At 43.2% G+C, this 16,092-nt stretch overlaps 1 protein-coding gene across 1 annotated transcript in view; it reads right to left on the reverse strand.

Annotated features, from left to right (window-relative positions):
* The window catches only part of C5H14orf39 (chromosome 5 C14orf39 homolog), a 32,045-nt gene that overhangs the window by 15,524 nt on the left and 429 nt on the right, over positions 1–16,092 (reverse strand). The window contains exons 2-3 of the mRNA XM_064713595.1: positions 3,850–3,976; positions 128–217 (exon numbers count right to left, since the gene is read on the reverse strand). Of these exons, the coding sequence (XP_064569665.1) occupies positions 128–217; positions 3,850–3,976 (217 nt within the window). The remainder of the gene's footprint in view (positions 1–127; positions 218–3,849; positions 3,977–16,092) is intronic.

Below are 16,092 nucleotides of genomic sequence, written 5' to 3' on the forward strand. Positions count from 1 at the left end.
CAGTCACTTCTAAGTGACTATAAACTGAAAAGTTTGCAACAATTTTTTCCTGCAGACAGCACTAGTTTTGCTGATCAGTTTAGTCAGTACTACTGCTGGAAACCCCATCTTATGTGATCATAGATACCTCTCAGTTTCTGTGGCTTCCTCTAAAGCTTTCATTTCATTGTTCAAATATTCTCCATGCTTTTTAAGAATTACATAGGTGGGCTTCCAGCTGTGGACAAAGTAAACAAAAAATAAAAGTATATTAGTGGTCTTTCTTAGTAAAAAAAGTTCAGAAAAGAAAACACCTAGATACTTTAGCTAGCTTGCAAATGATTTATTAATTTTTTGAAAGTTAAATATAAATGAAGTCTTTTGCAGGTATACGTTTATTTTGTTGATATTTTAAACCTGCAAATTCAAGAAGAAATAAAAAAAATATATACATTTAGAATTAAGAAACATTACAAAGCACTTTTTAAGAAATTAAGGAATGAACTTCACAAATTTTTGGAGCTAATGCTAAGTAATGATGCATCTAAATCCACATTTTGGTCCTCAACACATTCACCATCAATAAATCCTTTAGATATGTTGAATCTTCTTGTTGGAGACACCCACAACTTCATTCTCACCAGCATCACCAGCACCCATCTCACACCCAAATGCACTCAGAATTTCCAACGCACTCAGAATTTGTCCATTTGCCGAGAAAGTCCTGCTCAGAGGGCACCAAAGTGATTTCCCTGCAGCAGGAGGCTGTAGTGGTACTGAGAGCAGAGCAGCTTCACAGAATTCTTGGGATTATTGAAAGAGCAGGACTTTCTCAACATCCAGGCATTAGAGATAGCTCTGCCTTGGATATGGAAATACCAGAAAAACAGGCAGATAGACTTTCTGATTCAAGTGAAACTCTGATGTCATCTTTAGGAGAGGAATATTTAAAAGTTTTAGAAAAGAAAGAATCTTGTCGGGGGGAAAAAAATTGGTATAAGAAGCATGAACCATCCAGCACTCCTGGCACAAATTGCTGGACACCACTGGTGATTAAAAGTCAAACTAAATTGCTGGACACCACTGGTGATTAAAAGTGGAACTACAAAATGTTACTTCACCATTCCTCCTGCAAATTCACAGAAAGCTGAATTTCAAAAGGGTCAGATTTTTTTCAAAAGCAGAAACCAACATACTTATATAAAAATGTGCTTGCACACCAGACACTACTATGTTCTTTTACTCAGAAAACTCCATTACTTACTTTGTAGGGAAAAAAATAAGATGTAAAATTCATAGAGATTTTATTAATCAGAGCACAAGCCATGCTGTGAGTTACTTTTTTTTTATTCCCATCTATTCTGTGGAGATGAAAAAACATGTGGTACAAGAACAGTGGTTTGTGAACACAGCCAGGCATGCAGGATTCAAGCAGCTCATTTACTTGTTTGCAAAATGCATCACTGCCTCATGGATGTCCTTGGTAGCCTTCACATTTATTTGTCCTTCCTTTCATCAGCCAGGGTATAGAAAAGATCTTTAACCACACTACTCTAAAAGCAATAAAATCATCCTGCAGTTTGTCTTGGGACAAGACAACAGTTTATTTTCCTAACTAAAAACATTTTGAGTTCATGTGGCTTTTTCAAAATTATCTTCTATTTTCATTAAATCCCACCATCCTTGCATGCAAATTTAAAATTGTAAGAGAAACAATAAAATTGGAATAGGTTCCATCAGCAGCATTTCAGTAAGAAGTGTTTCTTACTGCTCTGGGATCAACATTTCTAGTTTGAATCCTTCAAGAAACTAAATATTAGCAAAATGTCATCACTTGTCTAAAAATATGTTTCATTTGGGTCATTTTCTGCCTTCAGGTCTTTTGTACATAGACCAATATGGATTTTTTCAGAAAACACAGTATTATCCCAATACATCTATCCCATAGGTCATATTTTCTCTAAACTTGCTGAATATAAGAAGCTTGTATTTTGTTCAAAGTCTTCAAATCTGCTTCAATATACTCAGAATGTCTTGTAACCCAGACAAAATGTTGCTTCTCTGAGAGCTCTGTTGAGCTCTATCACTGGCAATTAGTCAGCTGTGAGGGTGACTGTGACTCCAAAACAGTATCTGAATTTACAAAACCAACATTAGAATCATGTCCAGCATAGATGGAGTGTCAACTAGAATAAATTTTAGAAGTTTGGGGTGATTCTACTGTGTAAGTGCTCTAATTGTCTGATCTTATAGCCAGGGCTTGTTTATTGCAGTTTTCAGTGTGTCGTTAAATGACATTTCCAATAATTTAAGACACAAAGTCTCTACTCTTCTGCAAGCATTGTCCTTCTATGAATACATGTATTCATTAATGAGTCACTTCTCATTTTCAGGCTCTTTACACTAATGCCATTAATTATTCTTTGTAGGACTTGAGCCAAAACCCATTGAATTCAATGATTAAAATTTAGATCAGATCCTTAGTCCTACCCTTAATTTCTTACTCCTTCATTTGCATCACTTAACAGTTTGTCATTTGCAAACAGATTTGCAGCCTCAAAAAGATATCAAGGGAAGCAGTGTGGATAGTTTCATAAACTTGTGCAAGTGTTCGTTTTATACTACACTGGAGGCGAGAACTTAATGTGATGGAAAAACAGAATTTATTTACCAAGGTCAGATCTTTTCCCAACTCATTTAATGGTAAAGCTACAAATCAGTATTGAATGGCAATTCATTCAAATGAGCCAGCCACTATACCACCTTTATTCACTAATGATTCCATTCTTGCTTTTTCTTTCTGAGAGTTCAAAATAAACCTAGAAAGGACCCCAATGCCATCTTTACTTCCTTCTTTATTCTCAGAAACACCCACACTCTCCATTCATATTGCAAAAAAAAATTTCAAATGTATGTCATAGATATTTTTATTGAAGTACTTGCCTTTCGATATAGAATTGTAAGAAAACAAAACAGAATTTGCCAAAAAAATCCTCACTCCAGCTTCTGAGGAACTAGTCAGATTGTGGAGAAATGGGAAACTCTGGTGGATTTTAACAGCTGGGAAAAATTCTCTGAATTGTCAAATACAGATTTGCCTTTCCAGCTACCCTTGAAAAACACCTGAGGTTTTGATTTTTAAAAATTATGTGTCAGGAAGATGAAATTCCTTGTAGCTAAATTGTGTCTTGAAAAGCTTCTAATTACTAAGATCCAAAAGTAATCAGCATTTAAAACTTGAATTAATTATCGATACAAACATTTATGTAAGGAAAACTGTGAATGGCAGCCCAGAACACTGTGCCCAGAAGGCAAATTTTGCAGTCTGGAGCAAAACTGATACTGGAATCTGCCAACAGAAGCACACATGTGTGTGGGGAGGCAGTTATGGCACATCTTGTGTAAAATTATGTATAGAACAAAAAGTAACTTGAAACATGTTATGAAGAAAGAATAGAAAGATGTTAAATTTTAGGAAGTTTTTTTTTTAACAGCATTCTTAATATTGGTCTAATTTGACAAAACTCCGGTGCATCCAAGTGTAGAAAAATTATTCTTCTGTTACCTTAGTACGTGAATAATTTAGCATGCTGCAAAGATAGTACCTGTGATCTTCTAAAAACTGGGGATCTGAATAAAAAAACAACCCAAAATTAAATATAGTCTGCTTTTCTATAACTCTTCTTCAGCAGATGATTAATACTGAAATTTTTATACCTAAAATTTGCAGTTTAAAATAAACAGGAGAATACTGAAGTTTTCTTTAACATCACCACTGTCAGAACACACCCACACTTATTTTTCCCTTCCTTCCTCAGTGACTTCCTTAGTGCCAGCCCCAACTCAGAGCTCAGGCTCTCCCATACTCACGCATCACAGTGCCTCTTGCTGTTCTCGTTGTGCTTTTGCAAATCAGCAATTGCCTCATTGCTTTTCTTTATATTTTCCTCCAACCAAGCAATTTCATTCTTTATTTCTGTGATTTCTGCAGTGTACGCTGGAATTAAAGAATAAATTTAAAAGTATACTCATGCATTTTCAACAAATCCATTAAAAAATGAGTATACATTTATATTGATTAAAAATTCCTTCAAAAAACTTAATCTCCATAATGCCAGGTGAGTGGACAGCCTGCAGTTAAGCAAGATAACAACAAAGTCAGTCAAAACATAGGGATTTTCAGCTGTGTGGTGAGAACTTCAATTATCATCTAATATTGTGAGACTGCCATGGTTTGTGCTGTTTCTGAATCCCAGTCTGTACAGAACTGAAATAACTGGTAGTGATATTCCCCAGTTCTGTGCTCCCACTGAAACACTCCTCACTCTCCAGCCAGAACCAGGACTCTCTTTCAAACATTTGTATTCTTTTGCAGAAGCCCAGAATGTCAAATATTCTGAGTGGAAAACCTGACTACAATAAAGAAAAAAATAAAAAACATCACAAAAGGCATATAAGCAATTAGTGGAAAATAGAAAGAGAAAAAACACAATAAAAAGGAATTTTACTCAATGTAGGAATGTGTAATGTATGATAAATTGGTATAGGACACAGGTTAATTAATTAAAAACTGCATTATAATGACAGGTTCTCAAGGACTATGATATTTGTGAAGATTCTTAAGGCAAATTTAATTCTGCCTCTTCTGACAGCAGGCAGCTGATAACACTTTCTGAATGAGTGGCTAGAGGAGAATCCATGTTGTTGAAAATGATCAGTATTTTCTTCACAAGTAAAAGCTGTGAGAGCTGTCATGCACACTCACCTTCAATGCAATAGGCAAACTTGGTGAATGCTTTTCCTCTGCATTTTTTAGTTCTTTTTTTTCTATGCAAGATTACAGATTTATCAGTGCTAAACCATCCCTTGCTATCACTGCTTTCCTGAAGCACTAAATGCCAGAGCAGGTGGCCCAGCACAGAAGTCAAACACATCCTGCCCTTCTCTCATCTACTCCATTGGGAAGAGCATCTTAGTGAAGCAAGATAGGTCTGGAGTTGTTGAAATTACTGCTCTGAAACTTCAGTTTTCCTGAATTTTGGCTCTGGTTTTGCATTATTTGCTATATATTAATTTTCAACAGCACCTGCATTTATAGCAGAAAATAAACCACTTCTTACAGAGAAATGTCAGTCAGTGAAAAGCCAAATTTCTCAATGTCAATTAATATCTTGGGTTATCCTTGAGTTATCTTCAGTCCCTTAATATTTTCAATATCTTAAGTCAGTAACTTGCCTTTACTTAGCATGAAGCATAAATATTGGACACCTGACATGGCTTCACTTCTGTAAATAAACAGCTGAGTATGGCAGAACTCTGTAGATGACTTTTTGAGATTTATCAAAACATAACATTATTAAGAGAATAAACACTTCACATCTCATTTAGTATTTTTTACAGACAAGCACTTGTGTGAGCTGTTCAACTCACCCTGTGCTTTCCCAAGGACCTGGTGGGTGAGATCCCTCTCACCCCAAAGTGCAGGGACCCTCTTCAGGACAGCTCACCCATGGCTGCAGCTACACCCAGCTGAGAGAAGCTGGCATTTTAAAAGTTTACTTTATCTAACCCACTTTAAACTGTTCCTTCAGGATAAGGTAAATCACATCCTACAAGTGCCTGTTTCCCTCCACTGGTAAGAAAGGGACTGTAGCCAAATAGGCTGATGGATCTCACACCAAAAGTCCAAGGCTGAATGCTACAGCTGTTCATCTGCCAAGTAATACTCACATAGAGACAAAATTACATCAGTGTCACTATTTTTTGCTAAGTTTTTGGAAGACTTAACCCAAACTGCTAAAAGCCTGAGTGTTGGCTGTGTGTTTACACATATTTAGGTATCTCTGAACACAAAAGCAGCTATGCCATGTTACACAGCCCTTGGATTTTCCCTAAGAGCATTTACCCTAAGCCTGCATAAATGTTAAGGAAAGCCTTATCTCTGAGGTTCAGTTGTGTGACTGGAGAGTTAAACCAGAATCCAAGGTGTGCCAGATTTAGTGTTACAGATGTTTTCATCTTTAAGGTGCTTCAATTCAATTGTGATAATCTTCTCAATGAATAAGTACTTGGACATATCAGTGAAGATTATTAGAAATGTAGTAATCAAAAAGAACACAAATTAGACCAGAATTTTCTCTTTTGGTTTTGTTTTTTTTTTTTTTTTTTTTTTTTTTTTTTTTGTTTTTTTTTTTTTTTTTTTTTTTTTAATGGAGGTTATGTGCTTGAAAATGTGCCTATGAAGTACCAGAGGTGAGCACAGATGTTCTCAGATTGATTGTGGTAGAGAAACTATTCCTCAGACTTCATTAAATGATTCCACATAGTAGCATGGTTAAAAAAATCAGTCCAGACATAAGTCTGTAGTATTGTGTTGTCTGGAAGCTCTAGGACAGAGCAAATTTGATGCAGAGCAAGACTTTCTCTTTGGGTTTACTGTTTTGAATTTCAAATAAAGTAACCAGCTGCTTGATTGCAAAAAAAGAAGAACAAGGCTTGAGTACGTAGCAGCAACTGAGAGAACTTTCATTATGTCAAGAAAACAGAAAGGGAGAAGATGCAGTGAGGCAGAGGTCCAAATCTGGAAAGAACAAAAACCATGAAGAAAGAAAGGGAGGCAAGTGGCAGATGCATTGAGCAAGCACAGCTGAATCAAAGGCTGCCAGGGACTGTGAGGAGCTGCAGAGTCAGAGCAGGAAATGGCGCAGCATGGAGCTGCCCGTCCATGAGGCAGCTGAGCAGCCTCGGCTGAAAGTGTTGAGCAAAAGCAAAGCGTGCTGGGGAGAATGAGCCAGTATTGATGGCTAAAGACGAGGCAGGGTGAGAGCAGGACACGGGACAGCTTCCATTGTTTATCCCGCTTCCGCCCCCGAGACACAGAGCATGTCCCAGGATTAACGGAACAAAATCAGTGTTCAGCATCCAGTAAAATGATCATTTATCACTACTCACAGTTTATCTGATGGTCCGCATGTTCCTTAGCACTGTGATTCTTTTCTATCTGGGAAGCTTAAGAAGAAAATTAACCCTTCATTATATGCATATATACAAGTGGAGCTGTGAAACAAACATGCCGTGCAGCATTAATTGCACAAACTCTGATTAACAACTATTTTAGCAAAATATCTAAATAGAAATTTTAGTATTATTAACCTCCCAGCTAACATTATGTAGCCAAAGAACAAAAGTCTAATATTATACATTTACTTGAAGTTAATTTAACTGTTTAAAGCAGAAAATAAAGCAGACTGTATGCAGTGCATAAGTGCATAAAAAATTGTATGATATAATGACCTACCAAGTTTGACCAGAATTTCGTCCAAGCTGATCGAAACCTTGCCACTCATTTCTTAAACTTCAAAAGAAAAATGCAATTCAAGGATTTACACAGTCAAAAGCCTTTTTGACACAATAAACAAGTAAAAATTGCAAGACAATACCACACATCGTAACATAAAAGGGAGAAAAGTAGTTTTAACCGCACTTGAATTACTATCTAGTGGAACCAAATTTCTCACTAATAGTGGTAAGGGATTTGTAAGAGTCTAATCCACACTTAGGGAAACAGGACATTTATAATTTAGGTAAAACGTTGCTCCTGGAGCAGTTGTGTTTGAGAGGTTTAATGTTCTCAGAAGGCAATGAAGAAAGCAAGGAGAGATGTTTGTGTACAAGATGCGCAGCCTGTACTCCAGCTGGTTACTGAACCTTTGGACTGCAGTGCTGCTGATGGAAAAGCTCCTCCAGCATCCTGCACACTCCTCCTGTCCAACCACCAAGTCCACTTAAATCAAAGGTGTGGGAACGCTAGGTGTGATTAAGGACAGAATTCTCACTAAATAGAAAACGGATTGTTATAAATCCTTTCTTCTGTTTGTACCGTGCTGCTACGTGCAGAAATTCCGTTTTTGGAGCTGGGGGGTGATGGCGATCTCTAAAAGGGCTGCAAACACCGTTCCTCAGGACGCTGAGGGCAGAGCTCGTTATTCAGGTGCATTAACCACGAGCAAAGCTGGGCTTTGACTGTCCCACCGTGGCTTCCCCATCACACCGCGAGAGCAGCAGAGCCACGGCAAACCGGGGCTGAGGATGAGACCCTAATCCAGGAGCAAGGGGAATAGAAAACAACCGCAGAATTGGACTCAAGTGGCATTAGGGCTCCATCCTGCAGCACTGGGGCTGCGGGAGCGGGAGGGGCGAGGCAGCGTTTAACGCTGGGTGTTTGACAGAAATGAATTTGTCTCATCGTTAAAGGGGGATCAGAACACCTAATCCAAGGGACTGGATTAGCACAGGCTGCGGTAAAAACTCCGAGGAAGAGATAATAGTTTTACCAAATGTATTTAAAGATTGAAATCCTAGTGCCTGAAAACACTTAAGGTAGCAAATTTTAAAAAAATCTTCTGAAAATAATAAGAAAAATACGAGGAAATACTACCTCAAGCCACAGATCAAGGCAGGATATTTTTGCTTTCTCACCATGTGAAAAAAAAATTCCAAAGTAATTCCTTTGAATAAAAAAAAAAAATGAAGCATATATTAAAAAGGTGTTCTCAAGAAACAGTTTAATAGTGTTTATTAGCTGGTTTTCTGAAACTTCCCATAAAAACTGTAAGATATTGGGGTAAAGAAATTTTATTTGTTGTTTTATAAACTGCAACACGAAGTTCATCAATAGAGCAGACTGTATAGCTGTATATTATTGAGATAGAGACTACAGACTACTGTATTATCGCAAAAAAATACAAATAATTTAACCTTTTGAATATTTTTGTAGAAGAGTGCTAATGTTTTTGTAGAGAGAACGAAAGTGTTTATTTTCTTTTACTGTATTTTTACAATAAAATTTATTAAAAGGGTAAAGTTGTAGAATATAGCGCTTCTGAAAGCATGAATATGTAAAATACTTATTTTTCTGGTATTGTTAAAAAGAAGGAGTGTAACTGCAAATGTCAAGTGCTATTCTGTGCTGTGAATTATGAGGATACAGGTGTCACTAGTAGAAAACGCTGAGAAATTCAATGGCACTGGTAATATATACGGTGTTTGCAGACTTTAAAAACAGTAGGTAACACCAGCCTGTAACAAACTTTTGACATCTGATATCTTCCAGGATATGACTGCAGCAAAGGCTGATTCTTGGACATACTGCAGAAAAGTAGCATCAAACCATCAGCCAACTCAGGATGTTGGCTGATTCAGAGATAATTCTCCTATGTGACTGATATTTTTGTTAAAGATAAACACGTAACACACGCGATCAGGTAAAGCAGCTTCAGACTTCATCTGTTCTTTTTAATGGGGCTATTCAGAATGCTGCCAGGAGAAAAGTGTTGTTGTGCATTTTGCATTTTTGCACGGCATTAATGGAATTACACGGAATTCAATCACGGCAATAAAGTTCGGTATATTAAGAGATTGTATTGGGTGCAGAATCCACAAACAAACTGCCTGATGTGGTCTCAAGCCATTATAGCACTAACATTAAAAATGTCACTTCTCAGAAACTCATCTGGCAACAGCCAGGTTCTTCATTAAAAGGTGGAAAATACCCATAACCTGTGAGGTAAATATCTTCCTTAAAATCCATATCTCGATTCTACCAGTTGTAAACTGTGAAACAGTATTAATTCCAGTTGACTCTATATTAATAATTTTCATTGTAGGGAGGCTCTTTTGGGAGCAAACCTGTGCTTCTCCTGTGCTATTCATTACTGTAAAGGGGCTGGTTGTTTGAATCTTCTTGAAATTTAGAAGAGCTTACATTCCGTGACTTTTTATCTCTGCTGATAAAATAAAATTAAAATGAGCCTCTCTTCGTGTTGTTTATGTTCCTTTGCCCTTCTTTTACCACACTGTTTTAGGAAACCCTGGAGAAGACCTGAACCGCTTGAGGAGACCTGAACCAAGAACCCATTGGATTGTCACAATTTACTTAGTCAGGACATACCAAACAAAAGGCCTTTACTGCAGATGATTCCCTAAAGTCTTGGGGTTTAAAAAATAAAACTATTTTTCCTAAAAGAGAAAAAAATAGGGGAACTCCCCATCCTGTGGGACAGGAGCGCCACAAAATGGCGGCGTGAGAACCAGGGCCCGAGTCCGTCAGGGCGGAGAGCGCGGCCGGGGCGCTCAGGGGACCCTCTGCCTTTGGGGGGCCATCAGCACCGGGAAAGCGCCCAGAACGCGGCGGCTCCGCAACGTCTCGGGCGCTGCCTGAAGGGAAAGGGCGAGGAGCCTCCAGAGACTCACCCAAGGAGGAAGCGGCCAAACTCCCCCCTCACCGCCGAACGCGGCCCCTCAGCGCCGGCCGCGCCCCGCGGGGCAGCCCCCGCGGCCCGGGGCACTCCAGCCCCGCCGGAAGGTGCCGGGGGCGGCCGGTGCCACCTGCCCGCCGGGCTCCGGGCAGGGGCGGCGGGAGCCGGGGTAGCCGGGCAAACCCAAAGCAGCTTCGGCTGTCAGGAGAATTGGCTGAGCCCGTTCACCCCGCGGAACAACCGGGCGGGTTTATCGCGTGCGGCCGCGGCGCTCCGCTCCCCCAGGGACACGTCGGCGGGGCGCATGTGCCCCCCAAAGCACCCGTTTGCCTGAACAGCGGGACTTGGGAGGGAAAGAGCAACATTTCTGAGGGCTTCGGGCGAAAAGCGATGAGGATGCTCCATCTACCGGGGGCAGCGCGCAGGTGGGCGGTGGCCGGGCGGGGAGAGGAGGCAGCGGAACGGGACATCGTCTGGAAGCCTGCTGGGGGTTATTTACACACATACACGCTCCAGGATGTGGCACAAAAATAAGGAGCTGCAGAATGTAATGTGCTTTATCCAACCCTCCAGGTCCTAGTCGTGTTACTGACCCAGCTGGTGGAAATCAGCCTAAATCCTCCTTCCCTCAATCCCTCACAGGCCCGGCCCTCAGATAGTTTTAAAAGGCATTAAATCATCTCCCTTCTCATCCCGGAGCAGTGCTTCACACTAAGGATGCTGTGGAATGCCGCCCCTTGCTTCAACACAGCTTGTGCTCAAAAAATTGTCTTGTGTGTTTGTTTATGGAACTGCAGCATTAAAAGGCAAAAAAAAAAAAACCCGAGTGTGAAAGAATTTAGAACACGATGCCTCCCTCTACACTTGGTTGGTTTTTGCTCCCAGTTGAGATTACTGAGGCAGAGGACGGATTTAAGATTATCAGTAAGGAAAGGAAAATAAATTTGGGGTAGGGTACGTGCTGGAGGGGGGAAAAAACCCATCAGCTTTCTTCAGAAATAAGAAAGGATAGAGAAATAGAAACAGGACTGAAGAGAGACACACAGAAAACTCTCTCTGCCAGCTGCAGCCCAGTTGTCAGTCACATGCGATGCTGCTTTCAGAACAGTCAGCTCAAACAAGAAATGCAGCTTCAAAGAGAAATAGCCGAGCTACCTGGCTTCTGGTCAGCCACGAGGAAGGGAAATAAAAAAAGAGGGATATGGAACTAGGCGTGTTCTTTTGGAAGGTAGATGTCTGCGGCCTCTGCTCCGTGATGAGGCTCTGTCCTTCCCAGGACCATCTCCCATCTATCCCCCAGCCTGTCCTGGAGAGCGAGAGCCGCCTCCTTGCCCTGTTCCCTAGGGACACTCTAATTCCTAGATGCCTCTGGAGCTCTTCATTTGCCATCCCGTCTTCCCAAAACATTCGATGTTTCCCCAAGGAGAAATGGCTTCAAACCTTAACCTGCCTTAAGCAATTCCTTAAAGACCCTTCTAAACTTCTCGAATGAATGGGAGCTCAGCAGAGCAGAGTAGCAGGTAACTACTGATAAGATGTTCCTTAACACCTCGCCGTGTCCCGGTGATTTAAGCAGTGCCAAGGGAGCCTGAGGTTCACACAGACCCCAGTTCACCCGGAAGGTGCTCAGTCAGTTCAACAGGCTTTGGTTAAAGCCGGCAGCGACTTCCCAGTTAATTCTCCCTACAGCCTGTTCCCACCGGTGCTTGGCAGGGCCCGGGAGCTCCTTTACCCATTTGTTTATTATAAGGACTCTCAAACAGAGGTTAGCACTCTGTTCCCACCAAAAAAACCCTTCTTAAGCTGCAGGAAGAGGAATTTTGTGTGCTGCTTGTTCTGACTTTTTTCTCTTGTTTCCCAGCAGAATCCCTCTAAAAAGTCCCCAGCTAACCCCAAAGCAGTAAACAACCACTTTCATTACCGATGGCAAGAAGGAAGGGCTCTTTCATAGTTATCATCTCTAATCAATGATGAATGGGTTGTATTGCTCTGAAAAGGAACCTAGTCAAGTCAGGGCTCAGAAAAGGCTCCCAAACATTCTCCCCACTGCTGGCAGACCCCCAAATCCATCATCCTGATCGCGGACGGCCCCGGTGCTGCCTCTCATTGAGCTCCGTGCCCCCCTCCTGTGCTCTGGCTGCTCCTCCCAGTCCTTATTGCTCCTCTTCCAGCTGATGGAAACCCAGGACCTTCCTCGCACAGGGCATCCAGTGCCCCCAGCAGTGATCGAGTTCGGGAAGGTCTCTGGGGACACCCGGCCAAATACCCCCAGGAGAAAACAGGGAAGTCGCTGTCTGATAAGGGGTGGAAGATTGCTGTCCTCCTGAAGCTGCTCCGGGATAAATTTTCTCCTTGAAGCAACGCTGTAATGCTGGAGCTCAGGCAGCCTGGCCCCAAACCTGTGCAGCCGTGGCCCCAAACCTGTGCCCAAGCCCAGGGAGGTGCCTGACTCCCAAAGCTGCAGAGGAGCTCCCTCCCAAGAAAAGAGCGACCCCAATTCCTGAGCAGCCTTCAACCACAGCGAGTCATCTCCAGGAGGGGCTGGAATCCAGCTCAGTGCCAGCCGGGACACGGGATTTCTCCCAGAAACATTTAGACACCCCAGGGTATCTGACCGTGGGTCTCCATCTTTCCCAAACCCGCGAATTGTCCTCATTCCTGCTTTCTGCAAAATAAGTGTTTTCGTGACAACCCTCGTCCCTACCCTGGGAGGAGTTGTAATATTTAAAGGGAGAGGAGAGGAGAGGAGAGGAGAGGAGAGGAGAGGAGAGGAGAGGAGAGGAGAGGAGAGAGGAGAGGAGAGGAGAGGAGAGGAGAGGAGAGGAGAGGAGAGGAGAGGAGAGGAGAGGAGAGGAGAGGAGAGGAGAGGAGAGGAGAGGAGAGGAGAGGAGAGGAGAGGAGAGGAGAGGAGAGGAGAGGAGAGGAGAGGAGAGGAGAGGAGAGGAGAGGAGAGGAGAGGAGAGGAGAGGAGAGGAGAGGAGAGGAGAGGAGAGGAGAGGAGAGGGGAGGAGAGGAGAAGAGGAGAGGAGAGGAGAGGAGAGGAGAGGAGAGGAGAGGAGAGGATGTGGGACCAAAGCACGATCAATCAAAAAAACCTATTTATTTGAATTCTTTGTGATTTTGTTGCTCTTGTTGAAATTTTCAATGAAATCCTGATGGAAGCAGATTGAAGATTGTACAGGAACATCTCAATGTAGAAGGAGATTTGGCAGTGTGTGTGTACTTACCTGCAGGTGAAGGCACCAGCCAAACAAACCCCAAGAGATTCAAAACTTTAAAACCAGATTCACAGACCCAAAAAACCTTTCATACACCCGAAAGAAAATTAATCTTGGGCAGTAGATCCTTTCTGTCTGCAGCCGTGGCCTTGACCAGAGGCCTGTACAAGGAATGCCTTTCCTTACCAATCTCAAAATAATTTCGATATTTTGTGGTTTCAGTGCATCTTTATTTTAACTTCAGATATACCAGCCATGGCCTGATACTTCTTTTTTGACAAGTAACTCGAATAATACAGCAAAGAACAAAGATTTAATGAATATATGGTGTAGAACACAGATTTAATGAATATATTGTGTGAGAGTAAAAGTGTGTGAACATCTCTTTCTGTCCAGCAGGATTTTAGGGACTCTTTGGTACTTTCAACAGGTATCAGGAGCTTAAGTGAGTATCCAACCTGCCCACTTTCTCTAATATTAAGGAGATTACAGATTTAAATACAAATTCATTTTAGGAGGAAATGAAAGGAATGGAAGCTGTTATTTCCACAATGAAGGCGCCCTTAAAAATAGCAGGGCAATGAAGAACGTGGAAGCACAGGTCGTTTCCCCACCGAGCATCCCCCACTCCAGCATCCCGAGCTTGAGTTTCTCCACCAAAGCTCCGGGATGGCTCGGTGGGAAACGCTCCCGAAAACCCCATCCCCGTTCCCCGAGGGGGGCTGACATTTCAGTAACCTTTTCTATCCTCAGCAGCGGGCACTGTCCTCGGGCTGAGCATCCCCCGCCTGCTCCGAGCCAGCCAGGGGAGGACAGGGACCCTCCCGCCCTCTCCAGCCCCGCCCGTCCCGCAGCGCTCCGCGGCACCAGCCCAGACCCATCCGAGGCCGGGAAATCCCGGCTGGATTCCCAAATATCCGCCCCAGGGACTGCCTGCGCTCCGGTTCTGCCCGTCAGCATCCCCTAATGAACTCCCGCATCTCTGACAATCCTACCGAGACTTTAAAGAGAGGCTTCTCCTTCCCGAGGGTATTTTTTAATACACTACTTAACGCCAATAAGGGGCTTTAAAAATGTATTCGCACCTCTGCTGCGTTTGGAAACTCCGTCTAGATAAATAATCCCCAGTGACTGAGATTCTAGGATCCAGCATAGCTGACAAATGCTGATGCAAAGGTGTATAAATATATTGTTCAGCGTATTTTTGTTTTAGGGTTCCGAGGAGAGGGGAATATGTCCTATCCTGAGGCCAGAACCCCTGTGTCCATGCAGGCCGCCGAGATGCTACAGATGTCTGTCATACTTTTGATAAATATTTTTTTTATGTACAATTTTATTTCTTGTTCTCCAGTGGGTTTGTCTCTGCAGGGTTAACTCATCCCAAGGGTCAAAGCTGTCATCTAAATAAAAACAGTTATAATTGCCGGCTATCAATGTCACAAGTAGTGTTTATTATATAGGAAAGAAGGAAATAAGGGGAAAGGGCCGAAATGAAGAGGGCACGGCCAAGTGCATCCCAGGCTCGGCCGCGGCTCTATTAAGACACGGGGGCTGAGGCAGGAGCTCGGGCACCGCAGGAATCTCGGCTTTTCAGGTCCGGCAGTGCATCCCACGGGGATGGGGTCGCTCCTGGGGTCGCTCCTGGGGTCGCTGCCATCGCTCCGGAGGCAAAGCCCGGCCCGGCCCGGCCCGGTCCGACTGTAGAGCTCCTGTGGAGCGGCAGGAAAACGGGGAACCTGTCATGGTGCCGACCATGGATAAAATTCCCTGAGAACTGGGAAAAAGGGATGGAGGGGCCCCCTTGAAGCTCATCTCTCTCGGCCCTGGTGGCACAAAGCAAAGAGTTCCAAGATCCTTTCCCAAACAGGGACAATCCAGTCACAGCAGTGCCACTTCCCAAAACCAGAACCCACAGCTCCCAGCTGGAGAGGGTGCAAAGCTGCTGGGACTGGGCTGGTTTTCTGCCCTGCGTGACCCTTCCAATGGTTAACACAAGGTTCCTGGGTCCATTTCGGTGTCGCTTTTCTTTCTGTCCCTCTCCCCTCCCAGCAGCGCTGCCAGATCGCCCCATCCGGGCCGGTTTCTGGGGAACAAAGGCTGGGGACCTGGGGGACAGCCCCTCGCCCCTGCGAGCCGCACTTAATGAGGATTCATTTCTTTAGCCTACAGTCCTGGCTTTCATTACCGAGCCTGTCTCGCTCTGTTCATGGTCATTAGGCTGCAGCCCAGCAACTCCCTCGCCAGATCATGTGCATGATTTAAAAAAATAGCAAAAAATTTAAAAATTACCCTTTCAGTAATATTAGCAATCACCTCCATCATCACCATCATCATCATCTGTCCGTTCTGAATTATCTACCCATTAACACAGATTTTCTACCCTTCCATCTCTCTCCCAGCAGAGGTTTTGCTCCAGCAGCCCCGTCCCGGGACGCTGCCGGGGCTCGGCGGGGCCGCTCCTGCCCGCAGGGACGCGCCCGGAGCTGCCGAGGTCGCCGCCCTCTCACCCGCTCGCTGGGGAAGCCCGATGCTCACACCGAGGAGGTCTGGAGGCTTTTTAAATTCCTGCCCGAAAAGGTTATTTGGGATCTTTCGTTGACTTGGTCAAATTATTGTTTTTCCCTAAGGGAGAGGACAGT

This window comes from Zonotrichia leucophrys, chromosome 5 (genome assembly GCF_028769735.1).
Source record: "Zonotrichia leucophrys gambelii isolate GWCS_2022_RI chromosome 5, RI_Zleu_2.0, whole genome shotgun sequence".
Lineage (NCBI taxonomy): Eukaryota > Metazoa > Chordata > Aves > Passeriformes > Passerellidae > Zonotrichia > Zonotrichia leucophrys.